The sequence below is a fragment of the Typopeltis vanoorti genome, chromosome 24 (assembly GCF_054136105.1).
Source record: "Typopeltis vanoorti isolate ZY-2024b chromosome 24, IOZ_Tvanoo_1.0, whole genome shotgun sequence".
Classification (NCBI taxonomy): Eukaryota; Metazoa; Arthropoda; class Arachnida; order Uropygi; family Thelyphonidae; genus Typopeltis; species Typopeltis vanoorti.
In genome coordinates, this window is record NC_143572.1 from 5,417,573 (window position 1) to 5,432,235 (window position 14,663).

At 36.1% G+C, this 14,663-nt stretch overlaps 1 protein-coding gene across 1 annotated transcript in view; it reads left to right on the forward strand.

The window, feature by feature from the left end:
- Positions 1-14,663, forward strand: part of Mhcl (Myosin heavy chain-like) — a 719,798-nt gene that overhangs the window by 34,940 nt on the left and 670,195 nt on the right. The window contains exon 3 of the mRNA XM_090414205.1: positions 7,451-7,639. Coding sequence (XP_090270331.1) covers positions 7,451-7,639 — 189 coding nt within the window. The remainder of the gene's footprint in view (positions 1-7,450; positions 7,640-14,663) is intronic.

The window sequence follows — 14,663 nt, forward strand, 5'->3', positions numbered from 1 at the left end:
GTGCTCACTTTATTTTTATTTGAAAAGTACATAAATCGGAAAATGATTGTAATACAAAACATCACCAGTCTGACCGATACACCTACTCGTATGCTGCATCCCACCTCACTACAGATGATTTCATCAGGGAATATTATTCAACTAGTGGTGGGAGAATAGAATGCAAGTATTCGATTCATTCATCCACCACTTGACTCAACGGATTTCATTGAAATTTTTGAAACTTTATTTTACTAAATTTTTCATACATATTTTAAACTATTAATAAGAACTCAAAAACTAATTTTATTACAGAACCCCGATTTTATTGTCAGAATCCTTAGGATCTGCTCTAGAGTGAACAGGTGGCGTGACGTCTAAGTTTTTCTCATAGCATTTTGTTAGCAAGTGCAATGGATAGCCAGTGAAGTGGTGTTTGCTTTTTCAGTGAATAACTATGAAAAAAGCTGATAGGTTTCAAGATAACTAAGGCGCACTCTTCTGCCCAACAGTTAATAACAAAAAGGTGATACACAAACAAATATTGAACAAAAATCCATACAAAAAAAAAATAATAAAATAAATAAATATAATAATAATCCAGCATTCATTTCCATAACACATTATGTGCATTGCTGACCTAATTGGCTGAGTGGTTAGCTCTCTAACCAACCGATATGGATGTTTACAAATGTTATTAGTAGTAGATGAATTTCGTCACCTTGGATGATAAAACAAATTTGGAACCTACTCTCTAAATCAGGATTTCTGGATTATTTAATCCTTAGTCCACCTGCTATACTAATATAAGATAACAACTTTTCATAGGTGGGATTCACATTAAAAAAAAAACAAACAAACATCAAAATTAAACCCTCTATTCTGAATAGAATGCCAACTGATAGCTGCAGCAACCGCTATACCTCAACTGTGAAAACTACACTCTGCATCATTCTTTCAATTATAAGAGTGGTATTTAATCATTTATCACATCTGATATCCTATGCCAGAGATTATAAAGTCTGGAATCTACTCTTTTTGATAATCTCTGGCTTAAACTTTTACGTTACATTCATTTGCTGTCTTTAACACCTTCCAAAATTTGACCACCTCTTTGAATCTTGATTTTCTGCAATTGAATTGTTGTCCGTGGAGACATTGTGAGAATTTGAGCAATATCCATTGTTCAAACTAGTTTCCAGTTCCAAATCAAACAAGAAGGAATGTTTGCAGCTATGCTGATCTAATGCAAATTGTTTACCTCCTCACTAGAATAACCAAGATAATCTTCCCAGCACCTTTGTCCACTTCCTCACCAGATTTTCTTTCCAAGAAAAGAGATAACATTGTGATTACCAGCTATCTTCATGGTAACTCAGACCATAACTTCGTTTGTCTTCCTTTTTTTTTTCTATTAAACATCCTTGTCAGGCTCATGTGCTTTGGCATTTTGACCTGGTTGGCCATGTGAATAGCATCTCTGCGACCACTTAACAAGCCATGAGTTTGAATCCTAGTTTGGTATGGATACTTGTGAATGTCTTTTGGTGTCAGTTTCATTACCAAGTGTGAAACCACCACTCCTGCTTATTGGATGCCTGAAGTGGCAAGAGTACCATGTATGATTTCTAAATGTACATTAGGTGTATTCATTTTTTATTTAATGTATTCAGTGTTTTAAACCTTTCATAGATGGGATTCACATAAAAAAAAGAGGGAAAGGATTAGATCAACAATTTCTACTCTTCCTTCCCAGTGTTCCAGTTACTTTTTCTACTATTTTGATATCATGCTTGCTGAAATGAAGGCTTTTATTCCCCATTTTGCTTAGCTTTCTCTCCCCCCCCTCCCTCCAGTCTAAGCAAGCTTTTCAGAATACCACAAATGGCCTTCAAATATTTGTCTACAGTGATGTTTATATTAGCTGGAGGCAGGGGGAAGCTAAATTCAATGTCATGAAGAAAATTTGCCTCTTAAATATTATCATCATATTTTCATCCAAAGATGAAACTGACCACTAGATATCATTCTTCTGCCATTCTCCAGTGGCACCTGATGAACAACAGTGCTATCAAAATCCAGTCCTGTCTTATTCCTTGTAAGAAAGATCCCACTTCACTTTCACTTACCTTCGGTCTCTGTACAGAATCATATTTATCTTCTTGAACTAACTTATGCCTCTAACCTGTAGTATTTCCTCTCAAATGCATCCATTGCCTTTTCAACCTCCAAAAACTTTGCCCTTTTCTGCTCATGACACCACTTCTAACTTGTACAACTTGTTCAAATCTGTCCATTGCTCTTCAAACGGTTAGGTCAGTGCTAGATTAGTGGTAGATGAATTTCATTGTCTATTGAAAACCCACAATTGAGCATTTTATTTTTCATTTTGTTAAAATCATGGAGATTACTGTCATGTTAAGAATAATAACTTCAACATTCTGACATTTTGACTTTCATCTGGGGTGTGTGTGTGTGTGTGTGTGTGTGTGTGTGTGTGTGTGTGTGTGTGTGTATATACACGCACACACACTAGGGGAGCTCCGACCCCCCCCCCCTATTGCCTTCGACGCCCAATTCCCCGAGTTCCGGGCTGGTAAGACAAAAAACTTAACATAAAAATGTTTCAAATTTCGGCTTATCTTTTAATATATATATATATATAGAGTAGACACACACACACATACAGACAATCTACATTGCAATTCAGACAGTATGCTAAAGTAACACTAATTTGGTCCACTTTACAGGCCTGACCTCTAGTGTGAAAAAGTCTCCATAATTTTATTAAAATGAATGCTGATCACCGTATAACATTGAAATACCATTCAGCTTTTGTTGACAGCCTGAAGTGGTGTGAAAAAAATAAATAAAAGGAAAAAAGCTGTTCGATTCTAGAGTAGTGTCCAAGATTATTTGAACTCTGAGCCCACCCATACAACTAATGTACTGTAGTTTATGGCCTTTTGTGGATAGGATTCACGTTAACATAATAATAAAAAAAAAATGCAGGAGCAGACCTTCACATAGTAAGTAATTCCCCAAACCAACCATGGCTTCTGACTTAGGTCCAAATCCTCATCTTCCACTGGTGCATGTTCTTAGTATGCAGATTTCATTGACTAAGTAGACAGCATCTCTGCTCCACTCTCCAGCTCAAATGTTTACTTAGAATCCTGTTAGTTGGTGGATTATTTTTGTTGCTCAGTATGAGATTACCACTCTGCTTTTCAGAGGCCTGAAGTGATATGAGAAAATAAGTACTATGTTTGTTCTCCAGAATATTATTACAGCATTTTCCAACTCTATCAACTCATGGCACAAAATGTTTGATAGGATTGCAAAGTTTCATAGAGGCATAATTCACAAAAATATTTGACTTTGTTGGATCCATAGTTTCGCTAGGATCAAGGGAAACGAGGTCGTATGCTGCAGCTAGGTCTGCTTGTCCCCTAAGATACCACCATCTGCCTGTTCCCCTACATAGATTTTAGAAAAATTATAAGATAAAAAAATGAACATCATGGAATAGAGAGAATAACAGCAACTATACCTGAAATTAAACTTCGGCTGTCTAGCTGTGCAAGGTTTGCAGAGAGAAAGTTGTTCTTGCTCAGCTCCCCATACTTTGTAGTCATTTTATAAATTTTCTTATTGATGACATGCTTATACATATTTTAATCGACTGCCTTCATTTTGTCAACATTATTTTAAGCAGTCATTATTTGACTGCTTTTAATAATCTCTCTGCTCCTATCCTATACACTCATGGAGATTTTGTGATTTCTACAAAAGACTAAATATTATAATTATGTATAAATTTATATACATTCTTTTAAAGAAAAATAATTTTTATTTATTAATTTTATATTATTCCTGACTACAATTTTCTTATATATTTTCTTATTTTGACTTATTATTTATAGCATGAATTGACATAATTTTTGTAACTGTTTTTATGGTGAATTATAGCTTACGTTGCTGATGTGAGAAAAAAGTCACACCAAGAACATCTACATCCTCACACCTCCATTCTTCTCTTGCACTTTTTTCCTCATCAACTTTTAATATCTTCTTTGCCTCTTATTACTTCAGTTCTTAAGTGCTCTACTTCCTTTCTCAACTTTTCCATTTTTTACCAAGTACCCTACCCTCATCCCATACTTATTCACATTTGTTTATCATTGCTCTTTTGTATTTCCATCATCAGTTTCATTCTGAATATTTCATTAATATGTGATAATTAGTTTTTCTCTTTTTATGGATGCTAAGAGTTTACATTGACATTTTCTATAAATTTCTGCTAATAGATAGATTTCATTCTTTGAAAAATAGGTCAGCTAGTTTAAATAATTGCTTGTAAGTAGTATGTAACTTAAATTTTTTGTTCATGCCAATTTATTTGTCATAAAGTAATCCACATTTAGATCAAAAGCATGGCTTTGAGATTTCTATTCTTCCTCACCTCACTCTTGAACTCCTACATTAGTTATTCAGACATTGAGTGCCAAATCCCATCTACTTTAAATTTTTTTATTATGTACTATGTGAATGTATTTTCTATTTCTCAACATTGGGTGAAGATATTAGACATACTTTTAACATATTTACATAATCCAAACCCAATAATTACATCTGCCATAAATTGGAACTAAACATAGCCTACTATTCTTGGACATCCTAGTCACACGAGAACTCAAACATTAACTGCAAAATCCTTTACAACAAAGGCATTGTAAAAATGCTATATCTGTAAGAACAAATTTAGTTGTCTGTTAGACCAAAGTTTCCAAACTTAGAATAATTAGAAACTTTTTATGCCATACAAAACATCCCGAATCTTAATAAGTTAAGATGTAAAAAATTACTGAGGATTTAGGAAATCCTCATCCTTTGGAAATACTAGTGACCATGCTTAAAAGATACCTTATTACATTTTGATTTATTCTTTGATGATTATGCTTAAAAAAGCAGAAGAAACATATATTTGGAACTAGAAAAATTAGCAGAAGAGAGGGCTAAAATTTAATCAATAAAAAACCAAAATAATACTTAATACCGTGCAGAATCAGCTAACTAATTGGGAACCCTGAAATAGAAAAGTGGAACAATTTAAATATTTTGGTATTAATGATCACTAGCCAACCAGCAGAATTCATTAACTAAATTGGGCTTTTTATTCTCTCTCTCTCTCATGTGTACTCATTTCAAAAGATATTCATTGCAAGACCAAAGTAAAAATATATAAATTGATAATTTGCCTAGTTATTAACTACTTCTTCTTCTTTCACTCTGCCTTATCCCATGTTAAAAAGGGGTCGGCGCACCAATCTTTAACCTTCCTCTTCCAAGTTCTCCAGTCCAGAGCATCCTTTGGACTCCATCCTTTCTCCCTAAGATCCTCTGTCATCTTATCCCTCCACCTGAGCTTGGGCCTGCCTCCTTCCCTCCAACTCCATATACTCCACTCGTTTACCAACATGCTCCTCACCCTTTCTCTCAACATGTCCAAACCACTTCAGCCTACTTTCTTGTATCTTCTTGCCAATTGGTCCCACCTTAACCGTCCCTCTGATGTAGTCATTCCTTATCCTGTCCTTCTTTGTCACACCACTCATCCATCTCAACATCCGCATCTCCGCTACCTCCATCTTCCTCTCCTGTGCCTTGGTTATAGGCCACGTCTCTGCACCATGGAGCATCGCCAGCCTCACCACCATCTTATAGAGCTTTCCTTTCCTCTTATAACTCACTCTCTTGTCGCACAGGACCCCGCTCATCTTCCTCCAATTCATCCAACCGCATGTTATTCGGTGCTGTATTTCCTCATCCAGGTCACCATTCCTTCGACAACCGACCCAGGGTACTTGAATTTCTTTCCTGAAATTAGCCTTTCACCCTGGAGTCGTATGACAATATCCTCGTCACTCCCCGTTGACATATATTCAGTCTTCACCCGGTTAATTCTCATGCCACTCTCCTCCAATGCCTTTCTCCACTCTTCCAGGGTATTTTCAAGCTTCTCTTGGGATGATTTGCATGGAACAATGTCATCGGCAAACAGCATGCTCCATGGTGCCTCCTCCTTGATATCCTCCACTAGTACATCCATGACCAGGTCAAAGAGGTAGGGGCTCAGAGCTGACCCTTGGTGAAGCCCTATGACAATAGGGAACCCTTCTGTCATGCCGACACTAGATCTGACCTGAGTTTCTGTTCCCTCATACATCTCCTTCACCAACCTCACGTACTTCTCCGACACCCCCCTTCTTCCTCATACACCTCCAGCCTGGCCACTCTGTCGTATGCCTTTTCCAGGTCTATAAACGCCATGTGCAGATCCACTTGCATCTCTCTATATTTCTCCATCAATCGCCTTAGCGCAAATATTGCATCCATTGTCCCTCTTCCTGGCATAAATCCAAACCGCTCCTCACCAATTTTTGTTTCCTGCCATAACCTTGCTTCAATTACTCTTTCCCATATTTTTAATGTGTGTGACATCAGCTTGATTCCTCTATAGTTGCCATAGTCTTGAACATCTCCTCTTCCTTTGTAGATTGGGACGAGAATACTTTTTCTCCATTCCTCTGGTATCTTTTCCTGTTGGGCTATTTTACACATCAGATCCTATAACATATCCACGCCCTCACTGCCTGAACTTTTCCACACTTCCCCAGGTATCTGGTCTGCTCCCACAGCCTTTCCATTTTTCATTTTTCTCAGTAACTATGGATGCGAAATGATTACCTGGATGTTTATGGCAAGGATAGAAAATCTGATTTCAGCTTTTGGAAAGAAAAGCCTTAGAAAAATATTTGGCCCAGTCAATGATAATGGCTTCTGGAGGATCAGATGCAACCATGAGTTATATAAACTTTATAAAGAACCCACAATATCTGGTATATTTAAGTTCAAAAAGTTGCAGTGAGCAGGATGTTTTTCATGTGATAAATGACAGCATACTTAAGAATACAATAAATGATAACATTCTTGGTAAAAGAGCAAAATGGATAGATACCATTGGTCATGATAATATCATATTACACTGTCCAAAGGCAACAAATCCAGGATGCCTAGGCTCAATTTGAACTGTGAGCCATAGGAAAAAGATGCCTAAGTGACTGTGCCAAATTATTTGTGATTAAAGCTTATTTGATTAGTTTGATAACTTTGCTCTGAATAACCAGAAAATAGTTAAGTATGTGTACATTTTTATGCTCATCAAACCTACAATCCAACCCTCTTCCTTGAATTCTTCAATTTATTACTTTAATCACTGTGTATTTTATATTTTGAAGTGGTGAGTAATGTTACTGTTCTTGCCATTAAATTTAATAAGATTATTAGCAACTAACATGCAGTTCCTATATTTAAATTTTAGCTGTATAGTAAGCAACCTTTAAGAATGTGTTTGCTTCCATTAAAGTTATGTGAATATAAAATTTTGATAATTTTTTTTTTCTATCAGGCAAAGTCAGATGAGCAACTAGCTGCTGAACGAGCATGGCTCCAAACAGAAAAAGTTTGGGTTATATATAAACATGGATTCACTGCTGCTCAGTTAGTGAATGCAGGCTCACATGCAGAAGGAAAAGTTCGTGTAAAGCTTGAATTTTCAGGAGAATATTTAGAAGTGGATGAAGAAGATGTAGAAAAGGTATTTTTATCTTCATATGTTATAACATTTTAATAATATAATTTCCTAGAGTGAGAAACTTTGTGTTTCTTCATCAATACACAAAGTTTCTTACTCTAGGAAATTGTGTCATTGAATTGAGTGATTTAGAACACTGTTACATAATAGATCTAATTTCAATGTTTAACCTTCAAGAATTTTTAATACTCCTTAAAATTCTGTCTTTATCAATTCTAGCATACTGTTTAATGTACACTGAAAAATTTATTCCACATAAAAAGCATAAGAATGTGTTTAAATCGATTGGCAGAAGGACTTATGCAAGGCCAATGGTTTGCATCTGGAGTCAGGTGTTTTAAGAAAGTATTGTTCAGTGAGAGTTTGGGACAGCATTCAGGGAAACTAGAGTTGTTAGAGTGAGGTTTCCAGGAAAGCATGGTGCAGGTATCCATCAAGAAAATGAGTAGAAAAATGATCAAATGTTGTACCTCTACAGGCTCAGAAATTGAGTGGGATTGACAACACAAGGACTGAGGGAGAGTGTACCAAATGAGATACTGATGTTCATATATACTAATGCCAGAAGTATCTGAAATGAGTGGGAGGGGTGAGAGAAGTTTTTACTTTAGGTTAGTTCAATTTGGTCAGAAGTTTATAAGCATTTGCAAGACTTTGATTGATATAAAATGATATAGTCATGGGGTAAAATGCAAAGATTCCCTCTGCCTTATTTGATAATATTATCAGATAAGGCAGAGGGAACAGAAGAAGGAAAATGTGAATGCTAAGAGCAGTTGAGACTAGTTAGTGTGAGATTAAGAATTAAAGTGGAAACCACCAGGATGTAAAATATATTTGGTTGTTGCTATAGGCCATGTGGCACAAGGGAGAATGCAGATGGCATACATCAGCTAAGTAGCACAATAAGTTCAGTGTGAGTCATTATTATAAGGTACTTCAACTATGGAGACATAGAGTGAAAGCAGGAATGGTTCTTGGGAGGGAAGGAAATGGAATTTATATAGCTGATAAGAGACGATTATTTGAGAAATTATGTAATGGAGAGAACTGTGTGTGAATACAAGAGTGCTCCATTTGGTGATAGCTTCAGAGGACTTGGCTGTATTTAAGATAGTGACATTGTCTCCTACAGGGGTGGGGGGAGAGGCATCTTGTTGGCTTGACCTGGAAGATTGTCAGTTATGTGGTATTTTCAGCTGAAAAGGAATGTACGAGGGTGTGTTCAAAAGTTGTGATAATCACCATGAAGGAATTGAGGTAGAACCATGTTCTAGGTGTTTATCAGTTTTTAAAATACATTTATAAATATTTATATAAATCATCATCAGCCATTGTCGATCCACTACTGGATGAAGGCCTTTCCAAGATTACTTCAAATTTGTCTGTCCATGGCTCTCTCCTTTCCCCATATCACTTCTGCAAATCTGATGATATCATCAATCTATCATGATTTAAGTCGTTTTGACTCTTGTGGAATCCAATCCAGTACTTCTTTTGTCCATCATTGATCTTGTCTTTGAGTAATATGCCCAGCCCATTGCCAATTTAGATGTTTCACTCTTCCTATGATGTCAAAGACTGGTTTGATTTCTTATCCACATATTCCTTTTGTGATCCAGTCTTGTGATATCAAGCATACTTCTTTCCATACTAAATCATGTTGTTCTTAATTTTTGAATTTCCTTTGCATTTAGTGTCCATGTTTCACAGTCTAATATAGGAAGAATAACATTGGTTAAAAACTTTTCTCTTTAGGCATAATGGTAGTTGGCTTTTGAATATCAAATGTAATTTTTCAAATGCTTTCCACCCAAGCATCTTGCATCTTTTAATTTCGTCCATGATATTTTGTTCTATTGATATCTGTTGTCCTAAATATATATAATGATCTACTTGTTTAATTTCATCATTATTGATTTTTATTATTTTTGATTGCACATAGCTATTGAACATAACTTGGGTCTTCTTTAAGTTTATCTTTAAGCCAGCTGTTTTGCTAGCAATTTGGAGTTCATGGATACAAGTCCGTAATTAATGCGTAGTTGAAATAAAGTAACTATGTCATCTGCAAAGCATAAATGGCTTAAATATCTTCCATTTATCTTCAGACCTTTCCCTTCCCAATCAAGAAGTTTGAATATTTCTTCTAGGCATGCTGTGAATAATTTTGGAGATGTTGTGTCACCTTGTCTTATACTTCTCTGTATTTCCACAGTAAAGATGTTTCCATTAAAATAAATTGCTGCTATGGCATTGGGGTATGCTGATTTGATGGTCCCGACATACCGCTCCTCCACTTGTTGGTTTCATAATGCTTTAAGTATTGCATAAATTTTTATACTGAATCACAGGCTTTCTCTTAATTAATAAAACTAAAACATAATTGTAACTGATATTCATTACAACATTTAATAATCTGTTGTACAACTTGAATATGGTTCATTGTACTAAAATCACTTCGAAAGCCTGCCTGTTCTTTTGGTTGTGCTAGATCTAGAGTCATACAAAGCCTAAGAACTACAGATAGGTTGGTAGTTCATCAAGTCTTCTGCTTCACCTTTTTTATGTATCAGAATTAGGGTAGCCTTCCATGTTCTTGGTACATAATTTTTCTTCAGACATACGAGGGTGGTCTGAAAAGTTCTCATCCTAACAATTAAAAAACGAATTTATAATTTCAAAATTATTTTTATTTTTCAACATAATCTCCCTTAAGACTAATACATTAATTCCAGTGCCATTATCCCGTCCCTGTAGTGGTTCTCAGTAAGATCTGCAAAATACCCCTCTACAGCTGCAATCACCTCTTGATTCGAAGAAAAACGCTGACCAGCGAGGCAGAGTTTTAGTTTTGGGAAGAGACAGAAGTCAGAGGGAGCCAAATCTGGGGAATAGAGTGGATGTTCCAACAATTCATAGTGCAGATCCCTTAATTTTCTCATTGCCAAAACACCTTTGTGGGCAGGTTCATTGTACTAATGAAAGATCGTTTTTTTTCTTCTGCAAGCCGGGTCTTTTCTCATGAATTTTTTCATTTAGTCTGGTTAAAAGATCGGAATAATATTCCCCAGCTATTGTTTTACCCTTTTCAAGATAATTAATAAACAAAATGCCTTTATCATCCCAAAACACCGATGCCATGAACTTTCCTGCTGATGGAACCGACTTTGTCTTCGGTGCTGAACAACCGGCTTCTGTCCACTGTTTTGACTGCTGTTTGGATTGTGGTGTGTAATGGTGAATCAAATTTCATCCATAGTAATAAATCGATGCACAAAATCACTTTTATTCTTGTTAAAATGCTCCAAGCACTGTTCAGAACTTTTCATGCGAGTGCATTCTTGACCTGCTGTGGGCAAGTATGGCACCCTTCTTGCAAAAAGCTTTTTCATATGAAATTATTCATGTAAAATATATCCTACACGTTCTTTTGGAATGGCTATAGTCTCGGCAATTTCATGCACTTGGACTCGCCGGTCATCCAATACCATATCATGCACTTGATCAATGATTTCTGGTGTTGTTACACTTTTTGGATGTCCTTCATGTGGATCATCTTCAAGGCTGGTACAGCCACATTTAAACTCGGCAGCCCATTTCTTAATTGTCGAAAATGAAGGAGAAGAGTGCCCATAAACATTTATGAACTTCGAATGAGTTTCTTTTGTTGTTAAACCTTCTTTAACAAAGAATTTTATAACTGCACGATACTCAATTTTATCCATTTCAAGGGATTACAGACATCACTTTTGCTTCAGAGAGCTGTATAAAACAAACTACTTGATAGAATGACTTGCAATTTCACATGGATGCTTATGACAGATGTACCAACTTAGGAAAAAAATTATTGCTGATAGTGTTGCCATCTATGGTAGAGGCCAAGAACTTTTCAGACCACCCTCATAAGGTAAATAGTTTTGCTAAGATTTTGTAGATCATTTCTCCACCTGCTTTCTGCTTTTAGAAGTTCAGCTATAACTCCATCCTCACCTGCATCTTTCTTATTTTGCAAGTTTTGGATCTTCCACATAATGTCTTCTGGTTGAATCTGTTGTACTTCAGCTATTTCATAGTTTTCTTCTTCATTTAAATCATCATCCTGATATAATACTGAGCAAAATTCTTCAATTCTTTTTGCTATAACATATCTATCTCTGGTTATAGTCCCATCTTGTAGTTTGACTGCAATCATCTGTTTATTGCTACTGTTTGGCTTTTTTGAGACTACGGTTATTTTCAATTGATTGTTGTATGAATTTACAATTGAATTTTCATATTTCTTCTGTGATACATTTTCTGATCGTTTTTCACAATTCAGGATATTCAGTTTTATTCTGTAAGTTATTTGATTGTTTCATTTCATGTTGAACAAAATACAGCTCCTAGGTTCACATTATGGGTAAATTAAAACTTCTCTGACAATACAATCCCTACTCTCTACAGAAAAGGGATTGTATTGTCAGAGAAGACACAAATGATTGACATATGTAGACTATACTAAATGTCTATGCATAATAAAGCACATCATTATACAGCTTCCAGGAATGTCCCCATGTTTACCCCCCCCTCCCATTCTGTGAAAAATTTCTTCCACACAAACCTGGTAACAACCCTTTACCAACTTAAGTGCTTCAATCATATCCCCTCTTTTCATCTTATTCATAAAGCTTTGCAAACTACATTCCCTCGATCTGTCTTCAAATCCCACATACTGATTTGAATAATCTGGCTTAGGTTTCCTTATGGATTTCATGATGTTAATCTGTAACAACACTGACTGGGGAATGCAGTCCCCGGAGAATAGCTATCAGGGCATGACAGTCTTCATAGTTCTGTTTTTTTTGTTACCTACCTCCAAATTTGTATCATAATTTCCTTATCTCTCGAAGGAGTCTCCACATAGTTCAGTCAGTTTTGAAGATGCCTTTTGGTTTAGAAAGACATGGATTTAATTTTGCCTGGAGTATGGAAGAACATTTATAAGGCTTTTCATCTGAATTACCCTGTTTTTCATGGGGGTTTGAAGAAAACCAGCCAGAACATGCAGATAAGACATAATACAATAGTTTTAGTTGCTTCTGCTATAATTCTAAATAACAAAAACAACTTTATCTCTCCACCCCAAATACATGCATAATAGTTTGACTGATCCAAGATATAATAAAAGAAACAAAATTGGTGAACTATGCCTGGGCAGGACAAAGCCAGCGGAAACTCTGATGGAGGTCCGCAGCAGTTCTGACATGCAAATCGATCATCAGGCCCGGATATAGGGGCGAAAGACTAATCGAAGTTTCCCTCAGGATAGCTGGTGCTTGAGGGATGAAGAGATGTTGGAGAGGGTCCAGAGGCGCTGACTAAGGTAGTTTCTAACCTTTGGAAGCTGTATAAGGAAGGTGTGAGAAGCAGGTTTTTTTCATGCAGAGGTGTGAATGATTGGAATGCCTTGCCTGTGATTGTGGTGTTTGCAGAGAATTTGAGTGTGTTTAAAGCACACTCAAATTATCAGTATGATGAGCTGTGTGTTTGATAAAAGGACCTCCTAGATGAGTCTTTGACTCCATGGGGCCTTGGGTAATAATAATAAAATATCAAGAATAGTGATCGGAGCTTGCTCCACCCTTTACATGAGTTGCCTCAGCTTGCACTACCTTCAAGGGTCAGATGCTGCACTACCCAGGTATTTGCTTACGCTTGGAATCGTCAAACTTTTTTTAGTTTCTGTATTCGGCATGAAACTCTTTGAGTTTCTTATTCGACTAAGAAACAATATGGAATATAATATCCCTTAACTTAAAAAAAATGTTTCATTTCTTCATAATCTGTTTTGTTTCTTCAGAAATTTTGTCTTGTTTCTGTTCTGTGGTACCAGCTATTTCAAGTGAGCATTATAAAATGTTTTGGGTAATAACGTCATTACTTTCTGATGGATTGTCATCTATAATAAGAGTTTTAAATCTTGTTTAGTTCATGTTGGAATATATCTTTTTAATGTTGAGTTTGTGTACATCTATGTTTTGCTTTTATCTTCGGAACATTTTTCTTCTTTCTTTTTGGTAGTTTATTTGAATCTTACTGCTTACCATGTGATGGTCACTTCCAATGTTGAAGGTGTTTATAACAGAGCAATCTTGAAAGATGTTTTTCTTATTGCTAAAGATAGTCAAATTCACTAGTTTTTCATTTGGACTTTTCCATGTCCACTTCCCATGTGCTTTTTTTTTCTTGAAAAAAGAATTCATGATGTAAAGGTTTTCTTTTTCTGCAAATTCTATTAATCTTGCTCCTCTTTCATCTCTCATGCCATATCCAAAATTTCACATTGAGCTTTCATCTGATTGTTGTGTACCAATTCTAGCATTAAAGTCTCCCAATTACATTTCTGAAATGATGTTTTCCTTTATTATAAAGTTGGGATTCATCATGATAGACTTCAATTTCTTCATCAGTATGACTTATTGTTGCTTATTATGGGACTTGGATGATCTTAAGAGTGTATCTTTTTGAGATTTGAACAATACCTGCTCTTCGATCTGATATACTGTCAAATTCTGTTATGTTGTTCTTCAATTTTTTGTCGATCATAAATCCAACTCCTCTGATTCTTTCCTTATTTTGGTCTCTATAATACAGCATGTCTCTGTTGTTTAATTGAAGAATTTCTTCACCATTACATCTAACTTCAAGGTCTAGTTTCCAATGGTAGCGTGATCTTGGTTACCCAGGGATTCTTAGAACACTCTGCCTTCATGGTTAACTGTCTGCTCCTGTAGGTAGTAACAATCTGGCCTCTGGGGAATAAATGCCATTTTATTTCTGTTTGATTCATCTTGGAAGATAGGGCCTAAATTTACCATGCCGGCCTTGCTGCAGATTGGTGAATGGCAATATTTTCACATAGGATCGGCAGTCCCAAAACCACTGATCCAAGGCTCTTTGTTCAATATAGTCAGAGCTCCCCTGATACCCAACGGATGGTAGCCAGGGTTTCCCCCTATCCGCCACCTAGGGAATGTGCTCGGTA